Source organism: Lethenteron reissneri, chromosome 25, assembly GCF_015708825.2.
Source record: "Lethenteron reissneri isolate LAM-NWPU_2019-01 chromosome 25, ASM1570882v1, whole genome shotgun sequence".
NCBI classification, from domain to species: domain Eukaryota; kingdom Metazoa; phylum Chordata; class Hyperoartia; order Petromyzontiformes; family Petromyzontidae; genus Lethenteron; species Lethenteron reissneri.
Window position 1 is genome coordinate 2,697,001 of NC_083803.1, and position 27,560 is coordinate 2,724,560.

A 27,560-nucleotide genomic window follows, 5' to 3' on the forward strand; every position below is an offset into this window, starting at 1 on the left:
GCGGTTTAAGTCAAGAACCAATTATTTTCCGTCTCTCGTGTTTTGAGTCTCGTTCGTCATTTTTTCCTCGTCTTGTTTTACTTTTTCCCATATTTGTTCGCTCCATTATCCCAAATGTCACAGCGTGTAGTTTTACGTGCACGATTTGCGGCACGCATCTTCAGTACCGGGACCAATGTAATACATGCTTACATGCACGTAACGATTCATTCATTGATCCGGTGCTAAGCGGCGTCAGAAGGCATGCCTACCTGATACCCACAGGCATCGAATACATAATCTCGTCTGACCATCCTCCCATTCCTGTTTTCTCCGCGGTACTAAAACATATATAAAAGTCAATTTTGTTTTTACTGTATTTACGCTATTTTCTTTGTAATATCCGTCTCGTGTGTCCGTTTTAATCCGCACCATGAGTATGAATGTAACAGGCGGGTGTCAAGTGTATCGTGGACGACTGAAAATAAAACGTAATTAATGGGTTCTGGAGAAAGCTGGTGTTGAAAGAAAACTGTTAGAGGCGATCAAATCAAGGGGCAATACCCGGTTCACGTGCGGCAAAGAAGACAGATAACATCAAAGCATGGACGAGGTTCACGCTGGAACAGACAACGACGATAGCAGAAGACAAGTCAGCGGCGAAGGAGTGTCCATGATGCGGCCAACCTTCAGATCGAGGATGGCTCAAGACGAGACAAATACAATATGTCTTTGCCGATACGGTGGCGAGATGTTAACTACCTCGCCTGGTAGACAGGAAGTGGTGGAGTCGATCCCAACTCCTGACGCTGTATTTATTTGGAGTTTGCATGTTCTCCCCGCAATTGCAGTTTTCCCTCCACATTTAGAATGAACATCACGAGTCTCGAGTATTTGGCTGCTACACGTGTCCACGCGATAAGCCACTTCGGTGAGCCACTGTGTGTGGCCAGGTTGCCTCTGAAAAATATTGTATAGCTCAGTGGGCGACTACCTGTTAAAATGAAAAACAAGTTTGTCGTTTACTTTGTATAAGCCTAAATTATACTGGTCCACAATTTTTTAGACGTCGCCTGCTTCATAGATGGAATGTGCTTTTTTGTTATGAATTTTTATGTGCTGAATTCAAATATACTATTTGGTTCGTTCAGTAAAGTCACGTAGGTGAAAATAAATTTTTTATTAAAGATAAAAATAGGATAATTTTTTAATATATATATTTTTACCTACATGACTTTACCGAAAGAACCAGAGAGCATGAATACTTGCAGTCACGAAAACTTCAAATCTAGAATGAATTCAAATATGACAATCAAAACAACTGATTGGCTACTGTTCCCAAGATAATAAAGTGTTTACATTTTACGTCTATTTATATTGTATAGATAGTCGAGCTTTACTTATAAATTGTAAACCTAGGCCCTTTCATGTGTTTATGGTTGCTTTACATGATAACATGTCACCTGATAACATGCTACATGATAACATGAAATTACTGAAGAAACGATCGTAGCGCGTGAACTTTAAAAGGTTCTCACGATCATGTAAATAAATCGGTACCACTAAAGTTGTGTAATGAAAGTGGCACCCTACTACTCTCCACTCTATGGCGTGATACATAGAGCAACACAAATATACGTTTTTTAAAAGATGCACTGCTTGTTGAAGCCAAAGCTCCTTTGGAGATCAGCTGATGGTCCATGGCAGAGTGACGTCGTGGACGTCAACTGAACATTTGTGAAAACTCGACACATGTGAAAAAGAGCTTCACAGCTCTTCGGATTCCTCTAGTGCAGTGGTGCTTAACCAGTGATGCTTAACCAGTGGCGCTTATCCAGTGGCGCTTAACCAGTGGCGCTTAACCAGTGGCGCTTAACCAGTGGCGCTTATCCAGTGGCGCTTAACCAGTGGCGCTTAACCAGTGGCGCTTATCCAGTGGCGCTTAACCAGTGGCGCTTAACCAGTGGCGCTTAACCAGTGGCACTTAACCAGTGATGCTTAACCAGTGGTGCTTAACCAGTGATGCTTAACCAGTGGCGCTTAACCAGTGGTGCTTAACCAGTGATGCTTAACCAGTGGCGCTTAACCAGTGGCGCTTAACCAGTGGCGCTTATCCAGTGGCGCTTAACCAGTGGCGCTTAACCAGTGGCGCTTAACCAGTGGCGCTTAACCAGTGGCGCTTATCCAGTGGCGCTTAACCAGTGATGCTTAACCAGTGGCGCTTAACCAGTGGCGCTTAACCAGTGATGCTTAACCAGTGGTGCTTATCCAGTGGCGTTTAACCAGTGGCGCTTAACCAGTGGCGCTTAACCAGTGGCGCTTAACCAGTGGCGCTTAACCAGTGGTGCAAGATGCCCTTCCTGGGGGCACGAGACATGGGCTGATTTTTTTACAAGGTAAATAATCGAAACACAAATTGAGCGTGGGCACGTAAGTACAACTACTTTGTTTAATCAAAGCCATGTGTTTATTAACATTATAATTAATCTTCTTGGTTCTTTCGGTAAAGTCACGTAGTGAGAATTGTATTTTATTATGTTTTATTTGTATTATTCCCTTCCACGTGACTTTACCGAAAGAACCAAGAAGATGAATCCCTGCAGTCACGAAAGCTTTAAATTGAAATTTAACATTCTAATTGTTTTAACGATGGAGAAACAAAGGGGTGCAAGGCTGCAGTCAAGATGAAGAACCACTGCTCTAGGATACACAGATATCCTGATTTCATTCAGATTTCTGAACTTCAGCAACAAAGATGCGACCCAACAACTGATAATGTAAATGGCTGCAGTGGCGCTCAGGGGCAAGCAGCCCTCACCCTGACACTCACCCTCACACTATCCCTCACCCTCACACTCACCCTGACACTCACCCTGACACTCACCCTGACACTCTCCCTCACACTCACCCTGACACTCACCCTGACACTATCCCTCACACTCACCCTGACACTCACCCTCACCCTGTCCCTCACCCTGACAGTCACCCTCACACTGTCCCTCACCCTGACACTCACCCTGACACTATCCCTCACCCTGACACTGTCCCTCACCCTAACACTAGCCCTCACACTCACCCTGACAGTCACCCTCACACTGTCCCTCACCCTGACACTCACCCTGACACTATCCCTCACCCTAACACTCACCCTCACCCTGACACTCACCCTCACCAGCCAGTGTCACGTCACGTGTGCGTGCGTCTTCTCGGGCTGCTCCGCTCTCCTCCCGCACGCCCGACGCTCACTGTGGAGCTGGACTCACATCCCCGTGCAGGAGCCTCCTGGAAATACAGATACCACCACGTGCTGAGACTCGGCGGCCCTTTTATTGGTAAATAGGTGGCATTGCTAATACTATTGTTCACTTGCCAATAGTGACAGCCCTCCCACGGAGACTAGCCTCTCGTTTTTTTTATTTTTAAAAGTGTTTTGATTTTATGGGTAAGATTACTTTCGTTTAATTTATACTGTAAAGTAATGCGATGCCCTCTTTAGTGGAGGCGAGTTCTTACTCCAAATAAACATTGAACAAATGAGCGAACCTTAACTAAGCCAGAAACCAGCCACGAGTACTACTGCTAATCCACACCATCATCCTAACCACACGAGTACTAGACTTCCCACTGACAAATCATCAACAAGAACCAAACCGCAAACGCCAGTCCTCTTTTTTTCACAGCCCGTGCCGATCCACTGATCAATGAAGGGCTGTCCACGCCGCGTGTCGGTCTTTGGGGGTTGTTTGACCATACTTCACCTGATATCACTTGCCACTGATGGTAGCCGTCGCAGAGATTCGAACTCGAGTCGCTGATTTCAGAGCGCAGTGCTGTTCGTCTTTTGGTCTAGCACCGGTGAGACAAATCCATGCTGGAAACTGTCTCTCATTGAAGCCAGGACGTTTCGAGGACAGCGCGTACAATAGCAAAGCCTATTTGTTTTGCATGTTTTACCACAAAGTTCGTGTGGTTAATGCGGACCTGATGCCTTGTAATGGGTGTCTGTTTGGTGTTTGAACGTCTGCACACCTCCTGTATTTATCCCAGAAAGAGTAAAGCTTCTCCGAGTCTGTGGTCGTTTATAAAATGCGTCTTTAAACCTATTCATACGCTTTCGCTTATTAAACTTTTAGTTCATTTAGTAAGCGGATTATAATACAATTATTTGTATGCTGAGTGTCTGCTGCTGCTGTGTCCTGTGCGGAGCTTTAAGATCCTCGGTGAAAAGCTCTATATAAATGTAATTATTGTTAATTACTGGACAACGGCGACAGGGCCCCCCCAGGTGTGAGCTCGACTGGTGTCACGTGCGCGCTTTGTGCGCAGCGCGCGTCTCCCCGCGCCCGGCCGCTTTGGCGACGTGAAAGACGCGCCGTTGTGTTCTTGGGGCTCGCTCGCCTCTCATCATGCATCAGCAACCCAATATTTGGCCGTGACATTTCAGCGCCAACCCAATCCCATGTGCGCGTAGAAGCTTGCCCGGGTTGATCGATGTGTGGAGGTGAACATGCCACGCACTCTCCACCACCACCACCACCTCCTCCAGCAAGCAATGCGCTTGCATCGTTACACGTGAGCTTGTGCAGGGCGCTAAGTGCCCGTGAGTGTGTGTGTGCGTGTGTGTTCGTGTGTGTTCGTGTGTGCGTGTGTGTTCGTGTGTGCGTGTGTGTGCGTGTGTGTGTGCGTGTGTGTGCGCGTGCGTGTGTGTGCTTGTGTGTGCGTGTGTGTGTGTACGTATGTGGGGAGCGGTAATGTAGCGGTTAGCGCGCTGTGCTACGAACCTGGCGACCCGAGTTCGATTCCCGCTCACAGCCAACACCGGTGACGATTATCTGGATCGGCCACGGGCCTCCCCTAGGTCGACTCAGCCTCAAATGAGTACCTGGTGCGGTGTGTAATAAACATCGTCACTAGGGAGACAAAGGCGGTCGGGCCTGGTGCTGGCCACCCACCCTCTCGTGTGCCGTGCCGGCCTTTATAAGTGCTCGCTAACAGCACTTGCCCCTACAATCTGTTATGGCTATACGGGGGATCTTTGTTTTTATCTTTGTGTGTGCGTGTGTGTGTGCGCGTGTGTGTGCGTGTGCACGCAATAGGCGCCTGTGTTGTCGATGTAACGGGCGTCTCTGTGTGCGCGGCGCGTGTAATAGACCTTCTATTTATAGTTTGAGGCTCATTGCGGAGGTTGTAAAAAAAAGATGCCGCTGTGCAACTTTTTTGGCCGACAAACAGCTCGACACATTTGGCTCAAGCCGCCTCAGGAGGAGGAGGCGGAACGAGGCGAGAGAGTTGCCGCGTCCTCCTTTTCCTTGTCGTGCGCTGGTAACGCAGAGCAACGAGAAGGCATCTGGGCACATGGGGGGGGGGGGATGGACAACAACGGGAGACTTAAAAGTGTAAGCGTTGTTCGGGGGAAAATGTAAGGAACCGGAAAGAAAGCCAGTCCTCACTACGTGAGCATGTTGGCACATGACAAGGGGGGACGTGGGAACAAATGACGACACGTGGAGTGGACACCTTCCGGGGCAATCTGCCCCACGGATCGTGACGATGATCGCAAGTGACTCGGTCGCGGCCTCTTCGGCAAACACAACAGTGCCCATCATCACGACGACGGGGGCGAGGTGGGGGGGGGGGGTTGGACGCGCTTGTCCGCATTGCAGTCGGCGGCTCGTGAGACACGCGCGTTCCACGTGCACGCGCGCGGTTACATAACGCGACCCCCCCCCCGCCTCTCCCACTCGCTGCCCCCCCCCCCCCCCCAGAGCCGTTGCGTCACCACCACCACCACCGCCGCCTACAGCAGAGCGAGAGGGGGGGGGTCAGGAGGTCAACCCCACACACCGCCGCGCGGGCCCAGAGGCCACTGGCCAGCCGGAGTACCAAACTGGTGCCACGTGAGCTGCCACGTCTTGAGTCGAGGAGTCTCATTCATTCGCACGGGCCATAACAACTGGCGTTTGTCGAGCATCTGGAATGCAATCGCGTCCGCAGACGCTTTACAAGACAAATGGAAATGGGGAGTTAACGATGCACGCGGTGTCCTTCTCGGACGCGAAGGGCGTCAGAGTATTGGCGCTTGTTTCTGTCAGCAGCGAAGCTGCGCGTTTCCACCTCGGGGTGTCATTGATGGCCAAGAAATCAGCTCCGAGCCCATGGACTGTGCCGCGTTGCTATCGGAGCACATAACCAGATGTTAGATGTAACAGTGGGGTTGTTGTTGTTGCAGTCACAGTTAACCTGGCTGACACCCTTAACTCGCTCACCACACTCGAGAACCCGGCTTAATCACAGGCGGTATCTTGGATTCGATCCTTAGAATCCCAGGATCGGTGTTCGTCTCTGTGCTCTGATGAATGCGTGGGGTGCGGGATGAACGCGTGGGGTGCGGGATGAACGCGTGGGGTGCGGGATGAACGCGTGGGGTGCGGGATGAACGCGTGGGGTGCGGGATGACCGCGTGGGGTGCGGGATGAACGCGTGGGGTGCGGGATGAACGCGTGGGGTGCGGGATGAACGCGTGGGGTGCGGGATGAACGCGTGGGGTGCGGGATGAACGCGTGGGGCGCGGGATGAACGCGTGGGGTGCGGGATGAACGCGTGGAGTTCGGGATGAACGCGTGGGGTGCGGGATGAACGCGTGGGGCGCGGGATGAACGCGTGGGGTGCGGGATGAACGCGTGGGGTCCGGGGTGAACGCGTGGGGTGCGGGGATGAACGCGTGGGGTGCGGGGATGAACGCGTAGGGGTGCGGGGATGAACGCGTGGGGTGCGGGGATGAACGCGTGGGGTATCGGGGATAAACGCGTGGAGTGCGGGATGAACGCGTGGGGTGCGGGGATGAACGCGTGGGGTGCGGGGATGAACGCGTGGGGTGCGGGGATGAACGCGTGGGGTGCGGGGATGAACGCGTGGGGTGCGGGGATGAACGCGTGGGGTGCGGGAATGAACGCGTGGGGTGCGGGATGAACGCGTGGGGTGCGGGGATGAACGCGTGGGGTGCGGGGATGAACGCGTGGGGTGCGGGGATGAACGCGTGGGGTGCGGGGATGAACGCGTGGGGTGCGGGGATGAACGCGTGGGGTGCGGGATGAACGCGTGGGGTGCGGGGATGAACGCGTGGGGTGCGGGGATGAACGCGTGGGGTGCGGGGATGAACGCGTGGGGTGCGGGGATGAATGCGTGGGGTGCGGGGATGAACGCGTGGGGTGCGGGGATGAACGCGTGGGGTGCGGGGATGAACGCGTGGGGTGTGCGGGTTGGTGTCGATGTCTGCGCCGCTCGGCTGGAGGGTTGCGTGCGTGTCCCCTGCGCCTTCCGTGTCCGCACTCCACGCACGAAGCATCATTAACAGTTTATACTTATAGGTGGGTGCGGGAATAACGATTAATAAAAAACGATGTTGATGATGATACAGTATGTAAGAAAGCCGACCTTTACTTAATCCCCATAGCCCCGTGTTTACCGATAGTTTGTTTTGGCTGGCGCAGCTGCAGTTGGAACAGCCAATGCGGTGTGCGTTCGAGAGACGAATAAACACATTTGACTCAGAATCCCAGACTGATTGTGGAGTTTGTGGAAGTTCGTTAAAGCTTAAGTGCTAAATATTTCACAAGTTTTAATTTGCAATTCACGAATTAGGTTTCGGATGGGCTGCCATTTACCCGCAAGTACTCCAATTTCCCCTTAATTTCCCACAGCGTAAAACAAATGAGACTCACACCTCTGGTAAAACTCTCAGTCGCAAACGCACCCTGATGCAACGGTGTAACGCCGCAACGCTGATTCTGACGATGAACAAGATTACATCCACTATGAGACCTCCTTTACCAGTGGCAAAATATAGTAATAGGTTTTTACCCTTTCAACTGGTACAAAAACTGACACCTTTATACAAGGCATCATATTTGTTATTGCAAACATGATCTCTTGTATAAAGGTGTCAGTTTTTGTACCAGTTGAAAGGGTAAATACCTATTACTAACATTACATCCGACGCAACCACGTGGCATTGTGTCCGTGTAGGTCTCCAGGAGTTCACATCGGGGTGTCGCGCTTGTCATCAGTGGCGTGACGGGGTTGGCACGGGCGATGGTGCAAGGAATGAAATGGGCTCCCCCCCCACCCCATACAATTCGATCCGTCTCCTCGTATCCCAGCGCCAACCCCCTCCCCCTCCATCCCTCCGATCCATGGGGCCCGGTGCTCTTGCATCACTTGCACACTCGATGGCTACGCTGTGCTTCTCATCCGCACCGCACTCAGCAAAACACCGCAACTCACCAAAACACCGCAACTCATCAAAACAACGCAACTCACCAAACACAACTCACCAAAACACCGCAACTCACCAAACACCACAACTCACCAAACACCACAACTCACCAAAACACCGCAACTCACCAAACACCACAACTCACCAAAACACCGCAACTCACCAAAACAACTCAACTCACCAAAACACCACAACTCACCAAAACACCGCAACTCACCATAACAACTCAACTGACCAAAACACCACAACTCACCAAAACAACTCAACTCACCAAAACACCACAACTCACTTGCGGCGTAGGTAGCAGCTCAAACTCTCACCGGCATCAACACTTCGCGTGGCGCACTTCACGATCTCCGTGTTATACAGCGTGGGGAGCGGTGGCATAGCGGTAAGCGCGCTGCACTACGAAGCTGGCCACCCGAGTTAGATTCCCGCTCACGGCCAACACCGGTGACGATTATTTGAACCGGTCTTGGGCCTCCCCTAGGTCAACTCAGCCTCAAATGAGTACCTGGTGCGGTGTGCAGTAAATATCGCCACTGGGGAGAGAAAGGCGACCGGGTGTGGTACTGGCCACCACACCCCTCTCGTGTGAAGTTCGCTAACAGCACTTGCCCCAACAGTTTAAGGCTTTACTGGAGGCGGGGTGATCTTTGTCTTTGTGCTAAACAGTAACGAGCACCACCATCAGCCATGATTAGTCCACTGCTGGATGAAGGCCCCCCCCACAAGCTGTCGCCATCTCTCAAGCGATGCAACCATGAATGTAATCCTGACGGAGAATTTAAATAACACGATGTAACACAATTTTTGTTCCTGGGTAGTAAGTGTTATTTCGTAATTGCTTATGCCTCAAAAGTATAGAAAATTGCTATTATTCCCCACCAACTTTGCTTTTGTGATCAGGACAGTGATATTTAGAAATTTACCTATTTTCAATGAGAAAACAGGCGAATTTGTGTATTTTCGGTCACATAAAGTCAGAAAAAAAACACATGAATCAAAATTAACATGTATTTATACGAAAGTAATGCAAAAATTACTACAAAATATTTAAAAGTGAGTCGTGATTGCCCAGGAAGCCACGAACCACTGCGACAAAGGTGTCCCAAGCCACTTTCTCCTTACTAGTGAGCTTCTTGGGGAATTAATTGCACTCCAGGATCTTCTTCATCTGTGGTCCGATGAAGACATCGGCTTTAACCTTTGCCTCGGACAGCTTAGGGAAGAAGTCTTGAAGGTAATTGAAGGCTGCCGACTCCTTACCTACAGCTCTGACAAATTGTTTCATAAGGCCCAATTTGATGTGCAGTGGTGGCATCAGCACCTTCCGGGGGTCCACCAGTGGCTCCCACTTGACGTCGTTCCTCCCCACAGAGAACAGTGCCCACCGCACCTGCTGTCAATCTCCGCCCTTATTACACTTCCCCGCAATTGGATCACGTGCTCCCCCTTACGTGACCCTGTCAACGTTTGTCTCATCAATCATCACTAGCACGTCCATTAGTAACCATGGTCTCGAGGAACTATACTGTCCCACTATCGCTCCGTACTGTTTTTACAGATGTACCGCGTGTAGGTATATCCCGTGTAGGTGTATCCCTTGTAGATGTATCGTGTGTAGGTGTATCCCGTATAGGTGTATCCAGTGCAGTGTATCCCGTGTAGATGTACCCCGAGTAGATATATCCCATGTTGATGTTTCCGGTGTAGATGTATCACGTTTAGGTGTACCCGTGTAGGTGTATACCGTGTAGATGTACCACGTGTAGGTGTACCCGTGTAGGTTTATCCCGTGTAGGTGTATACCTTGTAGATGTATCACGTGTAGGTGTACCCGTGTAGGTTTATCCCGTGTAGGTGTATACCTTGTAGATGTATCTGCTGTAAGTCTATCCCGTTTAAATGTACCCCATGTAGGTATATCCCTTGTAGATGTGCCCCGAGTAGATGTATAATGTAGCTTTCAGAGACACCTTCTTGTTCAGTTATATGTATATTTTTTAAGAATAAAGTCCGCCGACGCACTGATAACTTAACGAGTAACCGCGAGTGACTATTTAGACACTTGAGCAACGTATGTGACTCTACGCCACGCTCCCTGTGTATTTGGCTAGCTACACAGGAGCGGACACGTTGCAGTCATGGAGACAATATAACTCGAGCCTTCCAAGACCACGAGGTGCCCGTTCCAGGAGGATGAAGACGACTCGCGCCAAGATGACGACGGCGACGACAGCTCCTTGGTTCCCCCACAACAGCAGCCCCGAGCCCTGTTCCACGCCGGCTTTTATCCCTCACACGACCCGGCCACGCCCCTCTTCCCGAACTCTCTCTCCCCGCACCTGGCCCTGTCTTTCTCTGTCCTAACTACAATTTACGACAGTTTAGGTCCCGTGCTTCTCCTCGCGACCCTGTCAGTGCCCGTCGCATCAATCATTATTAGCAACCACTTCGGTCCCACATTACCCTAACGTGACCCGGTCTGTTCCCATCACGTTAATTAACAACCATGGCCACGGGGAGCCGGACTGTACCTACATCATCCCGTACTGTCCTTACAGATGTATCCCGTGTAGATGTATCCTGTGTAGATGTTACCCGTGTAGGTGTATCACGTGTCGATGTATCCCGTGTAGGTGTATCCAGTCCATGCGCACTAGCAGAGAAGGATCCACTCAAGGCTGCAAAACGTTCGCTGTACCGAGTGGTTCACGTGGTCCGCAGTGTGTGATAATATTTGACAATGAATATCCTCCACCGTGGTTTTTTTAAAATATATAGGCTACACGGTACATTGATAACAATAAATAGTTTAATGATACTGGTCTACAGCCAAAATGCTTCCGAAATAAATGTAGTCCAACTTGACAAGTTCTGGGTCACTGAGAATGAAAATGATGCTTGAAATTGTTGATTGCCTCTAGTTTTAGAGATATGCTACTGGGTCAGTATATACGACCCTTGACTTGAGAATGGCGGAGGATAAGTGAGTTATAAAGGGAAGGGATCTCAATTAAAACCAGAAATTACTCAAATGCATCTTTGACTGGATCTATGAATAAATCTATGACTGGGTTTGAAGAGTACTTGCTTTTTGAGCAAAACAATGAATGAAGCAATCTGAACCTGGGATTGCATCATACATGATATGAATTGCATCATGTTATTCCTAGAAGTCATGGATGATGCAATCATAACTAGGCTTACATCCCTCTTCTGAACAAATTGCCCTATATCAGCTCTATAAATCATACAGTGTCATGCTCTCTTATTTGTCAGTGTTTGCTTTTGCAAAGAGACACATTTCTGTTTAGCCAAAGTGAGCAGAAATGCCTCGTACTTGTGTGAACAAAGCAAATAACTTCTGCTATGTTTGTGGTAAAGTGACTTTTGCTTCACAAAAGTGCAGTATAACCACTATCGGTACACCTACAAGGGAATACATCCTATCACCTTTATTTTTCCTGCAAAATTGGAGATCAGGACAAGATGTGGGCCCCACACATATGCTGCAACACTTGTGCAACAAATCTACGCCAGTGGTCGTACAATAAAAGGAAATCGATGCCTTTTGCAGTACCAATGATTTGGAGAGAGCCAACAGATCATATCAGCAATTGTTGCTTCTGCATGGCGCCTCCAGTTGGGAAAGGTGTGTCAATGAAGAAAAAGTGGACTGTCCATTATCCAAACATTCCATCAGCTATACGTTCAGTACCCCACAGAAAAGGACTGCCAGTTCCTGATGCACCAGAATCATTCTCACTTGAGTCAGACGAGGATGAAACTTCTAGTCCTGAACCATCAAGGTCACATGACCCATATTTTCTCCCATCCTCCTCCTCTGGACCACACCTCATAACAACAAGGTCAACTCAAAGACCTTGTCAGGGATTTGGAACTACCCAAGAGTAAGGCAGAGCTGTTGGGTTCCAGACTGCAGCAGTGAAATCTCCTGGCAGGTGATGTTAGGGTTTCCATGTTCTGTGACCATCATGGAAGGTGATGTTGTAGCCTGCAACAACATCGATGGTGTGATGGCAGCCCTCAACATCGCTCATGATCCAGATGAGTGGAGACTGTTCATTGATTCATCGAAGATGAGTCTTAAAGCTGTTTTCCTGCATGATGGCAATGTTTTGCCATCAATGCCAGTTGGTCATGCAGTCCAGATGAAGGAAACCTTTGACAACATGAAACAACTTTTGAGGTGCATCAACTATGACCAACATCAGTGGCAGCTTGTGTCAATTTTAAGGTTGTTGCTCTCTTGCTTGGTCTGCAGACTGGATACACAAAGTACTGCTGTTTTCTCTGCGAATGGGATAGTCGTGTGAGAGATTCCGACTACATCAAGATAGATTGCCCACTCTGACAGTCATTGGAGCCTGGGAGGTAACGTGTTCGGCATCTACCACTTGTTGAATCAAGGAAGATTGTGTTACCAACGTACACATCAAGCTGGGTCTAATGAAGAACGTTGTCAAAGCCATGGACAAAACACAAGCAGTTTAACACGTAGGCTTTCACGACCAATATTATTCATAATATAGGTTTTTGGGTCAGATCACGATCTGACCCAAAAACCTATATTATGAAAACACAAGCAGCTTTCAAGTACCTTCGTGGAAAATTTCCAAGGTTAAGGGAAGCTAAGATAAACGAGGGTGTCTTTGTTGGTCTTCAGATTCGTGAACTTCTTCGAGATGATGCATTTGACAGTGCACTGCGTGGCAAGTAAAATACGGCATGGAACGCTTTCCAGTTAGTGGCAACACATTTTCTCGGAAACAACAAGGCAGACAACTACAGGGAGTTGGTGGTAAACCTCCTCAAGGCATACAAAAGCCTTGGTTGCAACATGTCACTAAAGATACATTTTTTGCACTCTCATCTAGATGTTTTCCCACCGAACTGCAGAGCAGTGAGCGACGAGTATGGCGAGCGATGTCACTAGGACATTGCGACGATGGAGAAACGCTCTCAGGGCAAATGGAGCCCATCAATGCTTGCAGACTATTGCTGGACAGTGACAAGAGATGCTCCATTTAATGAATACAAGACACAATCCAAGAAGCACTGAGTAGACACTGAATAAGGACTGAACTATGTACTTTCTATACATAATAGTTTTTAACCTTTTTTTCATAATACATTTTATTTATACATGAACAGGACAGGTGACATGTTATCCTGTAAAGCAACAATAAACACATGAAAAGACCTATAAATACAATGTATGAGTAAAGCTCTACTGTCTACACAATATATGTAGACGTTAAACGTAAAAACTAAAATATCGTGGAGGCAGTAGCCAATCAGTTGTTTTAATCGTCATAATAAACAGCACATTTCATCTCTGAAGCAGACGACGTCTTATAATCGTAGACCAGTGTAATGCAAATAAATACTACTGATAAGTTAATTTTCGATTTAAAGCTTTCGTGACTGCAGGGATTCATCTTCTTGGTTCTTTCGGTAAAGTCACGTAGAAGGGAGATAATAAAATAATAAAAATAAAACATAATACAATTTTAATACATTTTAATACAATTTTAATACAATTTTATTATGTTTTATTTTTATTATTTTATTATCTCCCTTCTACGTGACTTTACCGAAAGAACCAAGAAGATGATAAGTTAATGTTTACCTTTGCTGTTGTTAATTATACAAACGGCGGTATGTATGCTTGTGTTTACGCGCTTATTATTTGTTTGCTGATTTTTTTGTTCTTATGTTTAAACCCATGCCTTGTATGAATACAGAGACTCGCGATCTCAATCGGCTATTCTAATTACTCTTTGGTTCTTTCGGAAAAGTCACGTATAAAGAGAAAATAATAAATTAAATACTACCATACGACGTTTCGATTGCAACACAAGCAATCATCATCCGGTATAAATGAAATAGAAACAAAAATCTAGTATACTTAGAAATGTAATGAAATACAACAGAGAGTCGGATAACATAACAGTCAACACCCTACCTGGTTGATTACGTTCTTCCTGAGAATGCTAAATTTGAGAGAGAGATAAAACACATGCTATTCTAAAGCCGTATATCGTCAATGGGCTGCTGGATGAAGGCCTCCCCACGCACTGTCGCTCTTTTGACCAGACTTCACCACGGTGACAAGTGCGGGTTGGTGAAAGGAGGGTGAGGATGGGGGGTACCGGGAGCGATCCAGAAATCACGGACCACTGACGTTGGCTGTGGCTGAGAATCAAACTCGATTCGTCAGGTTCACAGCGTCAGTCTGCTCTGACCTCTGCTCCGTTGCTCGTGATTTTACTTGGTCATAAATAAGTCACCGATCGAATTTGAGGGTTTTTTTTTGTTAAGCCAAACAATTGAAAATAGTTGTTAGCAAAAATCACGGCACGATCAAGTTCAATGTTGCCTTCTTCGGTTCCTGGGTAGTAAGTGTTATTTTCTAATTGCGTATGCCTCAAAAGTACCGAAAATGGCTATTATTCCCGACAAACTTTGCTTTTGTGACCAGCACAGTGATATTTTGAAATGTACCTATTTTCAATGAGTAAACGTGGTGTGCATTTGTGTCATTCCTTCACTAAAGTCCTGGTCACAAAAGCAAAGTTTGTGGGGAATAACAGCCATTTTCTATACTTTAGAGGCATAAGCAATTAGAAAATAACACTTACTACCCAGGAACAACAATCGTGTTGCGTAATTATTGTCTCGTGGCGTGACGCTCCTTACAAGAACCGTGACATTTCCCCTGGTTTCAACAAACGAGTCGAATTCCGCCTTGTGGCACAAGTCCGACTCCATCACCAGATCCCCCATGTCTCCCCTGCTGTGCCCCGCACCTCGTTACGCCGACGACTGCCCTGTGTTGGCTCAAGTCTGCCGCACGGATCGTGCCGGGGACAAAGAGCCGATAGAACCTTGACTTTGGCCGTCAAAGGCCTCGGCTCGGCGTTTATTTTAGTGTCGATTCGCACGCGTCCTCGCTCTATTTTTGGGCCAATTCCTGCCACAATATCCGCCGTACGCATCCCACAAGCTTGATTGGACACAAACAGGACGCGCGCGGAGGACGAGTGACTTCGTAACCCAAGCCGTGTGTGTGTGTGTGCGCGCGCGTGTGTGTGTGTTCATGTGTGCGTGCGTAGGTGCTAGCTAACAGCACTTGCTCCAACGGTCTGTTAAGGCTACACGGGGGATCTTTGTCTTGTTGTGTGTGTAAATGTACCGGTTAGCGCGCTGCGCTTCGAACCTGAGTTCCCGGGTTCGATTCCCGTTCACGGCCAACGTCACTGACGATTATCTGACCCGATCCTGGGCCTCCCCTAGGTCGATTCAGCCTCAAATGAGTACCTGCTACGGTGTGCGGTAAACATCGCCACTGGGGAGACAAAGGCGACCGGGCGTGATGCTGGCCACCCACCCCCTCGTGTTCCGATCCGGCCTTCATAGGTGCTCGCTAACAGCACTTGCCCCAACAGTATGTTAAGGCTATACGGGGGATCTTTCTCTTTGTTATTATGTGCGTGTAAATACGTTGCGTCCGTGGGTTTATATGGATCTGTTTATAAATGTGTGTAAATATTCACGTGTATGTCAATGACTCAAAAGGCAATGTGTGCATATTGGTTAATGTGTAATGGTTAGCACACTGTGAACTGGTCCAGGGCCTCCCTTACTTCGACTCAGCCTCAAATGAGTACCTGGTGGTGGTGCATAAACCTCAGAACTGGGGAGACAAAGGCGGACGGGCGTGGTTCTGGTCACCCATCCCCTTGTGTGCCGTGTCGGTCTTCAAAGCGTTCGATAAAACCACTTACCGCAGCAGACTGTCCCCGCTATTTTTGTGTGTGAACGTTGTCCGTGTATGTGTGTGTATACGTGCATGCGTGCGTGTACACGTGTGTGCGCCAGCATCTAATCTGTGTATGTGGCTGTGTACGTCGTATATGCGGGTCTTCGTATGTGTGCGTATCTCTCTCCCTCTCTCTGTGTGTAGAAGCGAGCGCAGGGCGCGCACGCCCTCCTCGTGAAGTTAGCGAGTTCCTCTTCACGTCCCCCACTCTTCACCGCTGACCGAAGCCTCCTCCACGCGCAGCCTCGACGCGACTCTTGAGCCGTGCGCGTCTCGCGGAGCCCCGGGGCTTGCGGCTCCCATTGGCCGCGCCGCGGGGCGGAGTCCGCGGCTCAAAAGGCACCGGCGGCTCCTCCCGCGCACGTTTCCTCTCTCCCCGCCCCGGCCACGGACTCCGCGGCTCCGTCTCCCACGGCCTCCGCTGTCCGGAGCGCGGCGTGGGCGAGGTCCGTGCGTCGGGATGTATTCCGCAGGATTCGCACCCTACTACTTGAACGGCCTGGCGCTGTGGCCCGCGGCCTCTGCGGCCGCCGCCTATTGCGCACCTGGTCTGGGCGACCCCTCCAAGAAGGGCTCGTTTTGCGTGGCCGATATTCTGCACCTGAGCGCCGTGGACAGCGCGACCCTGCAGGGCCCTCCTCCGGGCCACAAGCAGGGCCCCGCGGCCAGCCGGCCCGCGCCACCGGCGGGGGGGCAGCCACTCCGGCCGACTCCGCGCTCGCCCGGGGGGGACTGCGCCGAGAGGGGTCCCAGCCCCGCGGCGGGCGCGGGACCCGCTGGCGCGTCGCCCTCGCCGCGTCTCCTCCTCGCCACCCTGCACGCACAGCATTGCTCGCCGGTGCCCAGCAGGGAGCTCAAGTTTGGCATCGAGCGGATTCTAGCGAGCGACTTCACCGCCAAGGCCAGCGAAGGCTTCTTCTTCGCCGGTACGTCGCCTGCCCGCGGCGCTCGTGGCGGTTCATCGAGAACTCGAGCGGCCGGGGGGCAACGGCGTTAGCGACGCCTGCGGCTCGAGGCTGCGAGAGGCCCCCTGAGTGCCGCCACCTGGAGTGGCATCGCGGTGGCACATGACCCCGCGACTCGGGGCGATAGCCGCGGGCTATACTGCAGTGTGGCGATGTCGGTCACGCGCCGAACGATTGCGCTGCGAGGCTAGATCTCTGTAAGTGTATATCCTTAATACGACGTTTACTTATTAAAACATTTGCACTCTATTGTTGCTCGTAGATTAAAACGGCTCGTTCTAGTCAGGTCTAAAGTCAAGGCGAAAGTATCAAATGTAGTCCTAATTTACAGAATCTCAGTTGCTTCGTCATCACAAATACACGCGCGTGATTAGAGTTTCGTTTTTCGCGTGTCCGAGCGTCGTCAACACTCTTAACGAACATTTTACTTTGAATATAAATTCAGTTTACCGTGGTAACATTTTCGTGGTAGTATGTTTTAATTGATCGGGGTTCGTCTGTTACTCAATCGCTACTATTTGTGCAACTATTCAAATGCCGGACCACCAGAATTTTTTTTTTAATTAAATTCTCATCGGGCCCGGTGCTGTTAAGCTCAGTCTCCAAACCTTATTAATTATATCTGGCCTCTGTATGTGCAATGAAGACGGGTCATCGCTTAAAGCGTCGCGTGTTATATATATATGTGTGTTAAGGCGACAGTGTTGTTGACGAATATTGTGAGCTGTGTTTGCTCCTTGCGCTCACGCACTACTGGCAACTCAGCGGCAGCACCGAATACTTTGTTTAAAAAAACAAACACGTAGTTGTTAAGCCGTCCCTTATTCACGCTCCGAAGCTGAGAAGTTCACTGTTTTCTGTTTATCTGTCTTCGAGATGAAATTATAGTTTTTTGATTTGTTTATGTGGGACGCAGAATGGGAATCGCACAAGCCGATACATTCTACTTTTAAAATATATAAACATCATGAACGCACGCATATTCGGCTGGCGTGCATCACACATCGTGTGGATTTTAAATGTGTGTTCGAACTCGATGCAACGCGGAGCCGTGTATGATCTGCGTGCACCAACTTCTCACGCCGCATTACGAGCGGGACACGCGCACGAAGGCGATGTGTCCTGAGAGAGGCAGAGGAAGAGAGAGGCACGCAGTTGAGTTCACACGCAGGGCCTCGGGCTGTGTTGCCCTTCATCTCGGAGGCCATAAGCCCCACTGAGTCTCAGACTCGTTTTCAGAAGGGTCCGACAAATGGGATTTGTAACTGCATTAGTGCCGCGGTGGCGAGATGTTGACTCGCTCGCCTGCTATACATGAGGTTGTGGGTTCGATCCCTGACGCCTGTGTGTTTGAAGTGTGCGTGTTCTCCCCGTGGTCGCGTGGATTTTTGTCAGGGTCCTCTGGTTTTTCCCTCCACATTTAGAAACATGCGTTAAACGTATTTGCCTGATATAAATGTCCACATGTTAAACCACTTAGTTGAGCTATCACATGTGGCCAGGTCGCTTCTGAAAAAAAAGCGATTTCGCTCACTGGGCCTTACTTGGTTAAATAAAAATAGTTTAGTTTTTACTTTAGGGATGTTTATCTTTAGTTCAAACCCACGGCCTGTCAACACGAATGTACAACAACCCCCAACGTGAGATAAGACGTCCGTCTCGCGCGGACAGCGGGAACTGGAAGGGCATTGGGCAAGACGCAGCAAATGCAAGTCCCGCGCCGTGCGACTGGTATCATCTAACGCGCCCCCCTGCCCCAACAGATCTGCCCGGCGCTCTTTCACCCCGCTACCCGGGACAGCTGCTCGTCGGCCACGGTGGCCCGGGCCACCAGCATCATCCGCATCATCATCATCACCAGCAGCAACAGCAGCAGCACCCGTTCGCGGGAGCCTTCCCCCCGGGGGGGATGCACGGGGTCCCTGGCGAGATGCACGCGCACGCGACGGGGGGTCCGCACCTGCAGCACGGACGCCACGCGATGCCGCACTTCAGAGACGCCTTCCCAGGTGAGGCGCGGCTGGCGTGGCCGACGACCTTCGGCAGCGGCTAGGCAAGCCGTCGAGTGCCACGCAACGCCGCTCGCTCGATCGATCGATCAATCGATCGCTCGTTCGATCGCTCGATCGATCGATCGATCGATCGATCGATCGATCTCTCGCTCGACCCGTGTTCAGCGTCGGCGAACAAAAGGTCGACGCGGTGAACGCAGCGTACGTAGCTCGAGTGCGCTAGACGCAGCGGAGAGTCAGAAACGCACTTAACGCAGCACGGTTAATGCGGTTTGCAGAGTTAAGATGATTTAATAGCGGGCAGCTGGCACAATTACACAACTGCTAAACGGCGACCATTAGCGCAGTTAACACAGTTTGGAGGCCGGCATTAACACAGCACAACTGTCCACGTGAATGTCGGTGGTATGACTGGCGCAGTTGACAAAGCGCAATCGACACAATTGGCGCGTTAAACGCGATCAGTCGGGGGCGGTCGCTAAATCACGATCCGCGCTTCGAGCAAAGAAACGCGCGTGTCCGTGACGTCGCGTCTGATGTTCTGAGTGATATCCCACGCACACTGCACGTGACTAACGTCACGGACGCACGTGTTGGCGATGCCGCACTAACACTGCACGTGACTAACGTCACGGACGCACGTGTTGGTGATATCGCACTCACACTGCACGTGACTAACGTCACGGACGCACGTGTTGGCGATGCCGCACTAACACTGCACGTGACTAACGTCACGGACGCACGTGTTGGCGATGTCGCACTAACACTGCACGTGACTAACATCACGGACGCACGTGTTGGCGATGTCGCACTAGCACTGCACGTGACTAACGTCACGGACGCACGTGTTGGCGATGTCGCACTAACACTGCACGTGACTAACGTCACGGACGCACGTGTTGGCGATGCCGCACTAACACTGCACGTGACTAACGTCACGGATGCACGTGTTGGCGATGTCGCACTAACACTGCACGTGACTAACATCACGGACGCACGTGTTGGCGATGTCGCACTAACACTGCACGTGACTAACGTCACGGACGCACGTGTTGGCGATGTCGCACTAGCACTGCACGTGACTAACGTCACGGACGCACGTGTTGGCGATGTCGCACTAACACTGCACGTGACTAACATCACGGACGCACGTGTTGGCGATGTCGCACTAACACTGCGCGCTGCTCGTGGAGCTGATCGCCCGCGGCGCGCACGGGGGCGATGTTAATGCTAATCAGAGGAAATAGGAAGTAATGTAATCTCTGCGCCGTTTTCAAATCCCAATTTCCTGAAGTGCCTCTGGTGTCGAGCTGCACCACCCCCCCCCCTTACCCGCGCCTCTGTTGGGCACGTGCTCGCAAACACGTGCTCGCAAACACGTGCGCACTGACACACACGTGTCTGTGTGTGTGTCTACGTAGTGGGGAGCGGTGGTGTAGTGGTTAGCGCGCTGCGCTACGAACCTGGCGACCCGGGTTCGATTTCCGCTCGTGCGTGGTGCTGGCCAACCCACCCCCTTGTGTATCGTTCCGGCCTTCATAGGTGCTCGCTAACAGCACTTGCCCCTACGGTCTGTTAAGGCTATACGGGGATCTTTGTCTTTGTCTACGTATCGTATGTGTACAAAAAACAATAATTCTCCCATACATAGACTGTAGTAGTCATTGACACACTATGGGGGTGGACGGCAAACTACGCCACGTTGCCCCTTCGTTATCCCCGGTGCTGTTACTCGTTTATGGCTGAGTCGACCTAGGGAGAGATCCACGACCGGCTCCAATTATCAGGCCGCTGTTTATTTTAGTCGCGAACGGAAAAGCCGCGCACGCGTGTGTACACAGAGATAAATGTTCCCCGTGTAGCCTTAACAGACTGTTGGGGCAAGTGCTGTTAGCGAGTAGCACCTATGAAGGCCGGCACGGTGGCACACGAGGGAGGGAGGGGGGGGGCAGCACCACGCCCGGCCGCCTTTGTCTCCCCAGTGCTGGCGATGTGTACACATCGCACCAGGTACTCATTTGAGGCTGAGTTTGACCTAGGGGAGGCCCAGAACCGATTCGGACAATCGTCACTAGTGTTGGTCGTGTGTATACACACACACGCACACGTGTACCTGTACGTGTGTGTATAAGTGTGCGTGTGTGTATATATATACACACACGGGGAGCGGTAGTGTAGTGGTGAATCAGGTTGGATTCCCGTTCAAGGCCGACGCCAGTGACGGTTATCTGAACCGGTCATGGGCCTCGAATGAGTAACCTAGTGCGGTATTTAGTAAACATCGGCACTAGGGAGACAAAGGCGGCCGGGCGTGGTGCTGGCCACCCAACCCCCTCGTGTGCCGTGCCGCCCTTCATAGGTGCTCGCTAACATCACTTGCCCCAACAGTCTGTTAAGGCTATACGGGGGGGGGGGTCTTTGTCTTTGTGTGTGTGTATGTGGGTGTATATATACACCCACATACACACACACGTGTATGCATTGTACAGTGTAACAGGAGCACCCCTCGGCATTATTGTTCCGTGGTGCGTGCTGAGCCCTCTGCTCCAATGCGCGGGCGCACATCCATCTACATCTCTCCACGTCGCTCGTGTGCTTTGCTTCATCACGATAATACAAATGTCGTATCAGCATCTGTTCAATCGCGTTTTTAGTTTCATATATATAAACGATGTGCACTTCAAATGTGATGGAGTTTTTTTATTTCATAAAAAGAAAAACAGCGGTAGAGACTCTCTCTCGCTCTCTGGCCTCTCTCTGTGTGTGCTGTGAAGGGCCATTGCCCGAAACGTCTCCTATTAAATATAGTTTTCCTTATAAGGCGTTGTTGAGCAATGCGTTGCATTTGTTTTTTGCTGCTGCTGCTGCTGTTTGTATTTGAGCATCACTGCCAACGAAGCAGCAGTAGCATGACAAAATAATTTGTTTAATTTAACGAAGTCAACTTGTCGTGTTACCATCGTGTAAATAAATACGACTCTGTACGGAGGTGACGGGGGGGGGGGGGGGTAGCAGTGGGCTTATTGCGTGGTTCACGTGACCACGCAATGGACCCGGGGCCAACTGAGTTTGATTCCTGTTCACGGACAAAGCGTGCACAACGAGTGGTATCTGAAGCAATGCTGAACCTCCACCACCCCACCATGCTGCATGTCTACGATGTTAAGCGTAGTTGTATTCGTGGACGAAGCAGTATTGCGTAATAAATATAATTTATTCGCGGAAAACAATCCCATTGGGTGCAGAGCAATATGAATGTAATAGGTTTTAGCTCGTGGACATTTGCTCACGCAGGAATAGGAATGTAAGAGGTCTTATTCTTTGAGTTTTTCGGTAAAGTCGCGTAGATAGGTAACAAACTAATAAACATTACAATAATTAATATTTTATATTTATTATTTTTATTTATTTGTACCTATCTACCTAAAGACCCGCGGTCACGAAAGCTTTAAGTCAAGATGTAAGGGGTCTGTTGAGAGTGCCACTTTACTCATTGTTACGATTGTGTTGCCAAAGTTACTGTTGTGGTGCGTTATACGTGTAGTTTATAAAGTAATGCTCGTGACGATGCAGACGACGAATTTAACATGGGGGAAAAGTTGGCAAGAACACAACTATTCGTAGTTTAGTTTCGATCAATACAATTGTTCTTAAATCAACCCTTTGTCAATCCACTACTGGACAGTGGCCCTCGTTGTTTGTGTTACATTCTGCGCCGCGCTGCTCCGGGTGGCTTGACGATTTAAGTGATGGGGCAGTCAGCACCAGCAGCATCGGTTCAGGTATCGCATCGCCACTGACGCTCACCGTTGTCGGGAATGGAACTCGGGCAGTCAGCAGGGTTCGTAGCACAGTGCAGTAACCACTGCGCCACCGTTCCGCTTTAATAATATTCATCAAAGGAGGAAATGATCTGTTGGAGAAGGACTCGGATAGGTGTTTTTTTCTTCCTTTTTTTTAAATCAGTGTTATAATTGCGAGTATCAGGTGTTAATGTCCGCCGCTACTCTTGCCGTATTCACCTATAGCCTGGTCGAACATTTAAAGTGCGGGTCGTGACGATGCAGCTTGTCTGCATACTGAGCTACAGGATCATTCGAACACCCACTTGTACCCGCTGGTACCCATTCCGTGATGCCTCCGTGTGTGCTCACGAGTGCATCTATGACTGTGTGTGTACCCCTGTATCTTTGTGTGCCAATGTTGTGCCCTTTTCCTTTGCACACCCACCCCCCCTCCTCTCTCCCCTGTGTGTGTGTGTGTGCCCATGGGACCTGTAAACCCACGTGTGTCCCTGTGTGCCCCTCGTGCCCTCCGTGTGCTCCTCTCGTACCATTTGTACCCCTCGTGCGTACACTCCGTGCCCGTGCCCCCGTGCGTGCCCCCGTGCCTCCCAGCAGGTCCGTACGCGGTGCTGACCAAGGAGACGATGCCGCCCAACTTCAAGCGAAAGCGCTCGTGGTCGCGGGCCGTCTTCTCGAACCTGCAGCGCAAGGGGCTCGAGAAGCGCTTCGAGATCCAAAAGTACGTGACCAAGCCGGACCGCAAGCAGCTCGCAGCCATGCTGGGACTCACGGACGCGCAGGTGCGGCAACCGCACGATCAACAACATCGACAACCACCCCATCAACAACATCAACAACCACACCATCAACAACATCGACAACCACCCCATCAACAACAGCACCATCAACAACATCGACAACCACCCCATCAACAACATCAACAACCACACCATCAACAACAGCACCATCAACAACATCGACAACCACCATCAACAACATCAACATCAACAACCCCCCATCAACAACAGCACCATCAACAACATCGACAATCACCCCATCAACAACATCGACAACCACCCCATCAACAACATCAACAACATCGACAACCACCCCATCAACAACATCGACAACCACCCCATCAACAACCACCCCATCAACAACATCGGCAACCACCCCATCAACAACCACACCATCAACAACATCGACAACCATCCCATCGACAACCACCCCATCAACACATCAACAACCACACCATCAACAACATCAACAACCACCCCATCAACAACATCAACAACCACACCATCAACAACATCAACAACCACACCATCAACAACATCAACAACCACCCCATCAACAACATCAACAACCACACCATCAACAACATCGACAACCACCCCATCAACAACATCAACAACCACCCCATCAACAACAGCACCATCAACAACATCGACAACCACCCCATCAACAACATCAACATCAACAACCACCCCATCAACAACAGCACCATCAACAACATCGACAATCACCCCATCAACAACATCGACAACCACCCCATCAACAACATCAACAACATCGACAACCACCCCATCAACAACATCGGCAACCACCCCATCAACAACCACACCATCAACAACATCGACAACCATCCCATCGACAACCACCCCATCAACAACATCAACAACCACACCATCAACAACATCAACAACCACCCCATCAACAACATCAACAACCACACCATCAACAACATCGACAACCACCCCATCAACAACATCAACAACCACCCCATCAACAACAGCACCATCAACAACATCGACAACCACCCCATCAACAACATCAACATCAACAACCACCCCATCAACAACAGCACCATCAACAACATCGACAATCACCCCATCAACAACATCGACAACCACCCCATCAACAACATCAACAACATCGACAACCACCCCATCAACAACATCGACAACCACCCCATCAACAACCACCCCATCAACAACATCGGCAACCACCCCATCAACAACCACACCATCAACAACATCGACAACCATCCCATCGACAACCACACCATCAACAACATCAACAACCACATCAGCAACAGCATGCACACCAATATCAGCAGCAGAATTTCCCGCGACGCGCGCAGCGTTACACACCGAGGCGCTGTTGGCACGTGACCGTGGGAATGCGCCGCTGTTTGTCGATGCTTGATGCCGAGCGCGTTGCCCCGTGTGCGGTGGTGCGCGTCCTCCGTGCAGGTAAAGGTGTGGTTCCAAAATCGGAGGATGAAGTGGAGGCACTCAAAGGAGGCGCAGAAGGAGAAGGAGCAGCAGCAGCAGCAGTCGAGCGCGCAGAGCAAGGAGCCCCTCCCGGACCTCTCCGCCTCTGCCGGCGACAGCGACGCAGCCTCCAAGAGCGACGCGGCCGACGGCGGCAGCGACTCGGAGGGGCCCGTGGACGACGAGGAGGAGGAGGAGGAGGACGAGGCGGACGATGTGGACGATGTGGACGAGGTCGCGTCGCGGGAAACGGGGGGTGCCGTGGACCTGTCGGGCCGTGAAGACGCCTGGAAGCCGCGGGACGAGGGCCCGGCCGGGCCGCCGCTCGTCACGGAGCAGCCCGAGGTGGCCACAGGGAGCCGCGCGCGACTCCACGGGGAGGAGTGACCGTGATGGCTGCGGTGCTGAGACAGTGAGCGCGGCGACTTCAAGTGGGCCGCATCTGACAAGTGACGATGGCCGCAGAGCCGCGAGTGACCAAGGTTGTTGCACTGCGGGGTAGGGGGGGGGGGGTGCCTGCACTCATTGGGATGTGACTGTGGCCGCAAAGTTGTGAGTGACCACTCGTGCGTGGCCCGGCAAGTGACGACGGCTGGGGCACGGCCCAAGTGACCGCCGCTGATGCACAGCGAGGAGGGAGCTGTTCGGGAGTGACCACGGCTGCACGACAGGGAGGGACGGATTGCTGCATCCCGGAGTGGCGTGGGGTGGAGAGTGTGGTTTTTTTTCACTCCGGCCATGTATAGCAGCACCACGGCAGGTAAACACGGACTGCGGTGCGTGTGTGTGTGTATATCCAATGTCTACGCGGTGTAGTTACGCGTTTGTACCATATACCGTTATGTATATTTCTTTCTTTTTTCTAAACGTATAAGTTAAGCATTCTTGGAGGCCTTAAGTAAACAGTATCCTTTGACTAACCATCGCACATCGGCCGGGCCTCCACGAGTATCGATCGCACACGAGGCCCTTTGAGCGGCAGCGACGTCCGTCCCGCAAGGCGCCGATGAGGCCGCTGGGTGCGCGCGAGAGAGGCGAATACTACGAGTCGGAGGTTCGCGCACCGAGCTTTGACCGAAGCGGTTTGAAGAAGGACACTGAACTACCTCTTTTAGGTGGGGAAATTCTTTTTTTCAGAAACCCAAAAATAAAATCTATTTTTATCCTGGTTTTACACAAGAACGGTTTAGTCGGTCCGGTTGCACTAAGCCAGTGAAACGTTGAACGTTGGCTCCAACGTTGACCCAACGTTGGCCCAACGTTGCATGTTCACTGAGAAGACGGAGTCGTTGCCATTCGCGATGATCGCTGCCGGCGGCTCAGCACGCCCTGCTGTGTCATCATCCCAATCCCGATTAAAGCAAATGGAAGTGCAGGGTCCGTGTCGGTGTGCGTCCCTCGGTGTCCTGCGGAGAGATCTGCTACAGCACAACGCACACAACACACCGCACACACACACGCGGTACACAACACACCGCACACACACATACACACGCGGTACACAACAGACCGCGCAACACACACACATACACACGTGGTACACACCCCACACACAGTACACAGTACACAGCACACACCGCACACAACACAAACACTCCGCACACCAGTACTCCTCACACACAGCACACAACACACACAGCACACATACACGTTATACAAACACCGCACGCACCCACTGTACACACGGTACATAACACGCACGGTACACAACACAAACACTGCACACACACTACACACAACGCAGCACGCAACTATTTTAAAATGACTGCCGACGAATCGAATATTTATGTATTTAAAATGAAAAAAAAATTGCAATTGGATGGTTACTCATAGTTTAAGCAATATATCACACACGAGAATAGGTTTTCCCTTTTTTCTGGCAACAAAACAGGTGTTAAGATGTTAAAACGCCAAACTGAAACCTGTTACAAGGAATCATGTCTGTATTAACCACAATACTTGTGGTCCGAATGCAAACAAAAAACATACTCTGTCTCTGGTGTGGACCAATCAGTTTCAAAGACAATGCATATACTATCAGAGTATGTTTTTTTTTTGCATTCTGACCACCAGTATTGTGGTTAATGCAGACATGATTCCTTATAAAAGGTTTCAGTTTGGCGTTTTAACATCTAAACACCTGTTTTCTTGTCAGAAAAAAGGAGAAAACCTTTTCTCATAAGTTGGTGCTGGCAAAGGAGGTATACCATGAAATATCACCCACAGAGAACCAAATACATACGCGGAGTAGTACATAGACAAACTTCCTGAAGAAGTCCAGCGATTATAATTGTCAAAATCTTTATTTTCAAATTAAAATAAACTATCATTTCAATTATCCTGTGATTCATTATTTACGTTTACACGCACACACATTGGCTCCTCGAATAAGTAAACAGCGCATAAACACACACAA

At 50.3% G+C, this 27,560-nt stretch overlaps 1 protein-coding gene across 2 annotated transcripts; it reads left to right on the plus strand.

Annotated features, from left to right (window-relative positions):
- The first annotated feature begins 16,251 nt into the window (after positions 1-16,251).
- Positions 16,252-27,047, plus strand: HLX (H2.0 like homeobox). Of its 2 annotated transcripts, none has more exons than XM_061558901.1 (4): positions 16,252-17,032; positions 18,835-19,080; positions 23,481-23,668; positions 25,124-27,047. In XM_061558901.1, the coding sequence occupies exons 1-4, from the start codon at positions 16,567-16,569 to the stop codon at positions 25,529-25,531; spliced, it is 1,308 nt and encodes a 435-aa protein (XP_061414885.1). In that variant the 5' UTR covers positions 16,252-16,566; the 3' UTR covers positions 25,532-27,047. The 2 variants fall into 2 exon arrangements, with proteins under 2 accessions (XP_061414885.1, XP_061414886.1); XM_061558902.1 differs by having other exon boundaries at positions 16,279-17,032; positions 23,484-23,668.
- The last annotated feature ends 513 nt before the right edge of the window (positions 27,048-27,560 follow it).

Bases quoted from the DNA above. Each gene is read 5' to 3' on its own strand.
- HLX (XM_061558901.1), top strand. From the start codon at position 16,567: ATGTATTCCGCAGGATTCGCACCCTACTACTTGAACGGCCTGGCGCTG. The intron at 17,033-18,834 runs GTACGTCGCCTG...CTGCCCCAACAG, and splicing joins CGAAGGCTTCTTCTTCGCCG to ATCTGCCCGGCGCTCTTTCA. The intron at 19,081-23,480 runs GTGAGGCGCGGC...CGTGCCTCCCAG, and splicing joins CTTCAGAGACGCCTTCCCAG to CAGGTCCGTACGCGGTGCTG.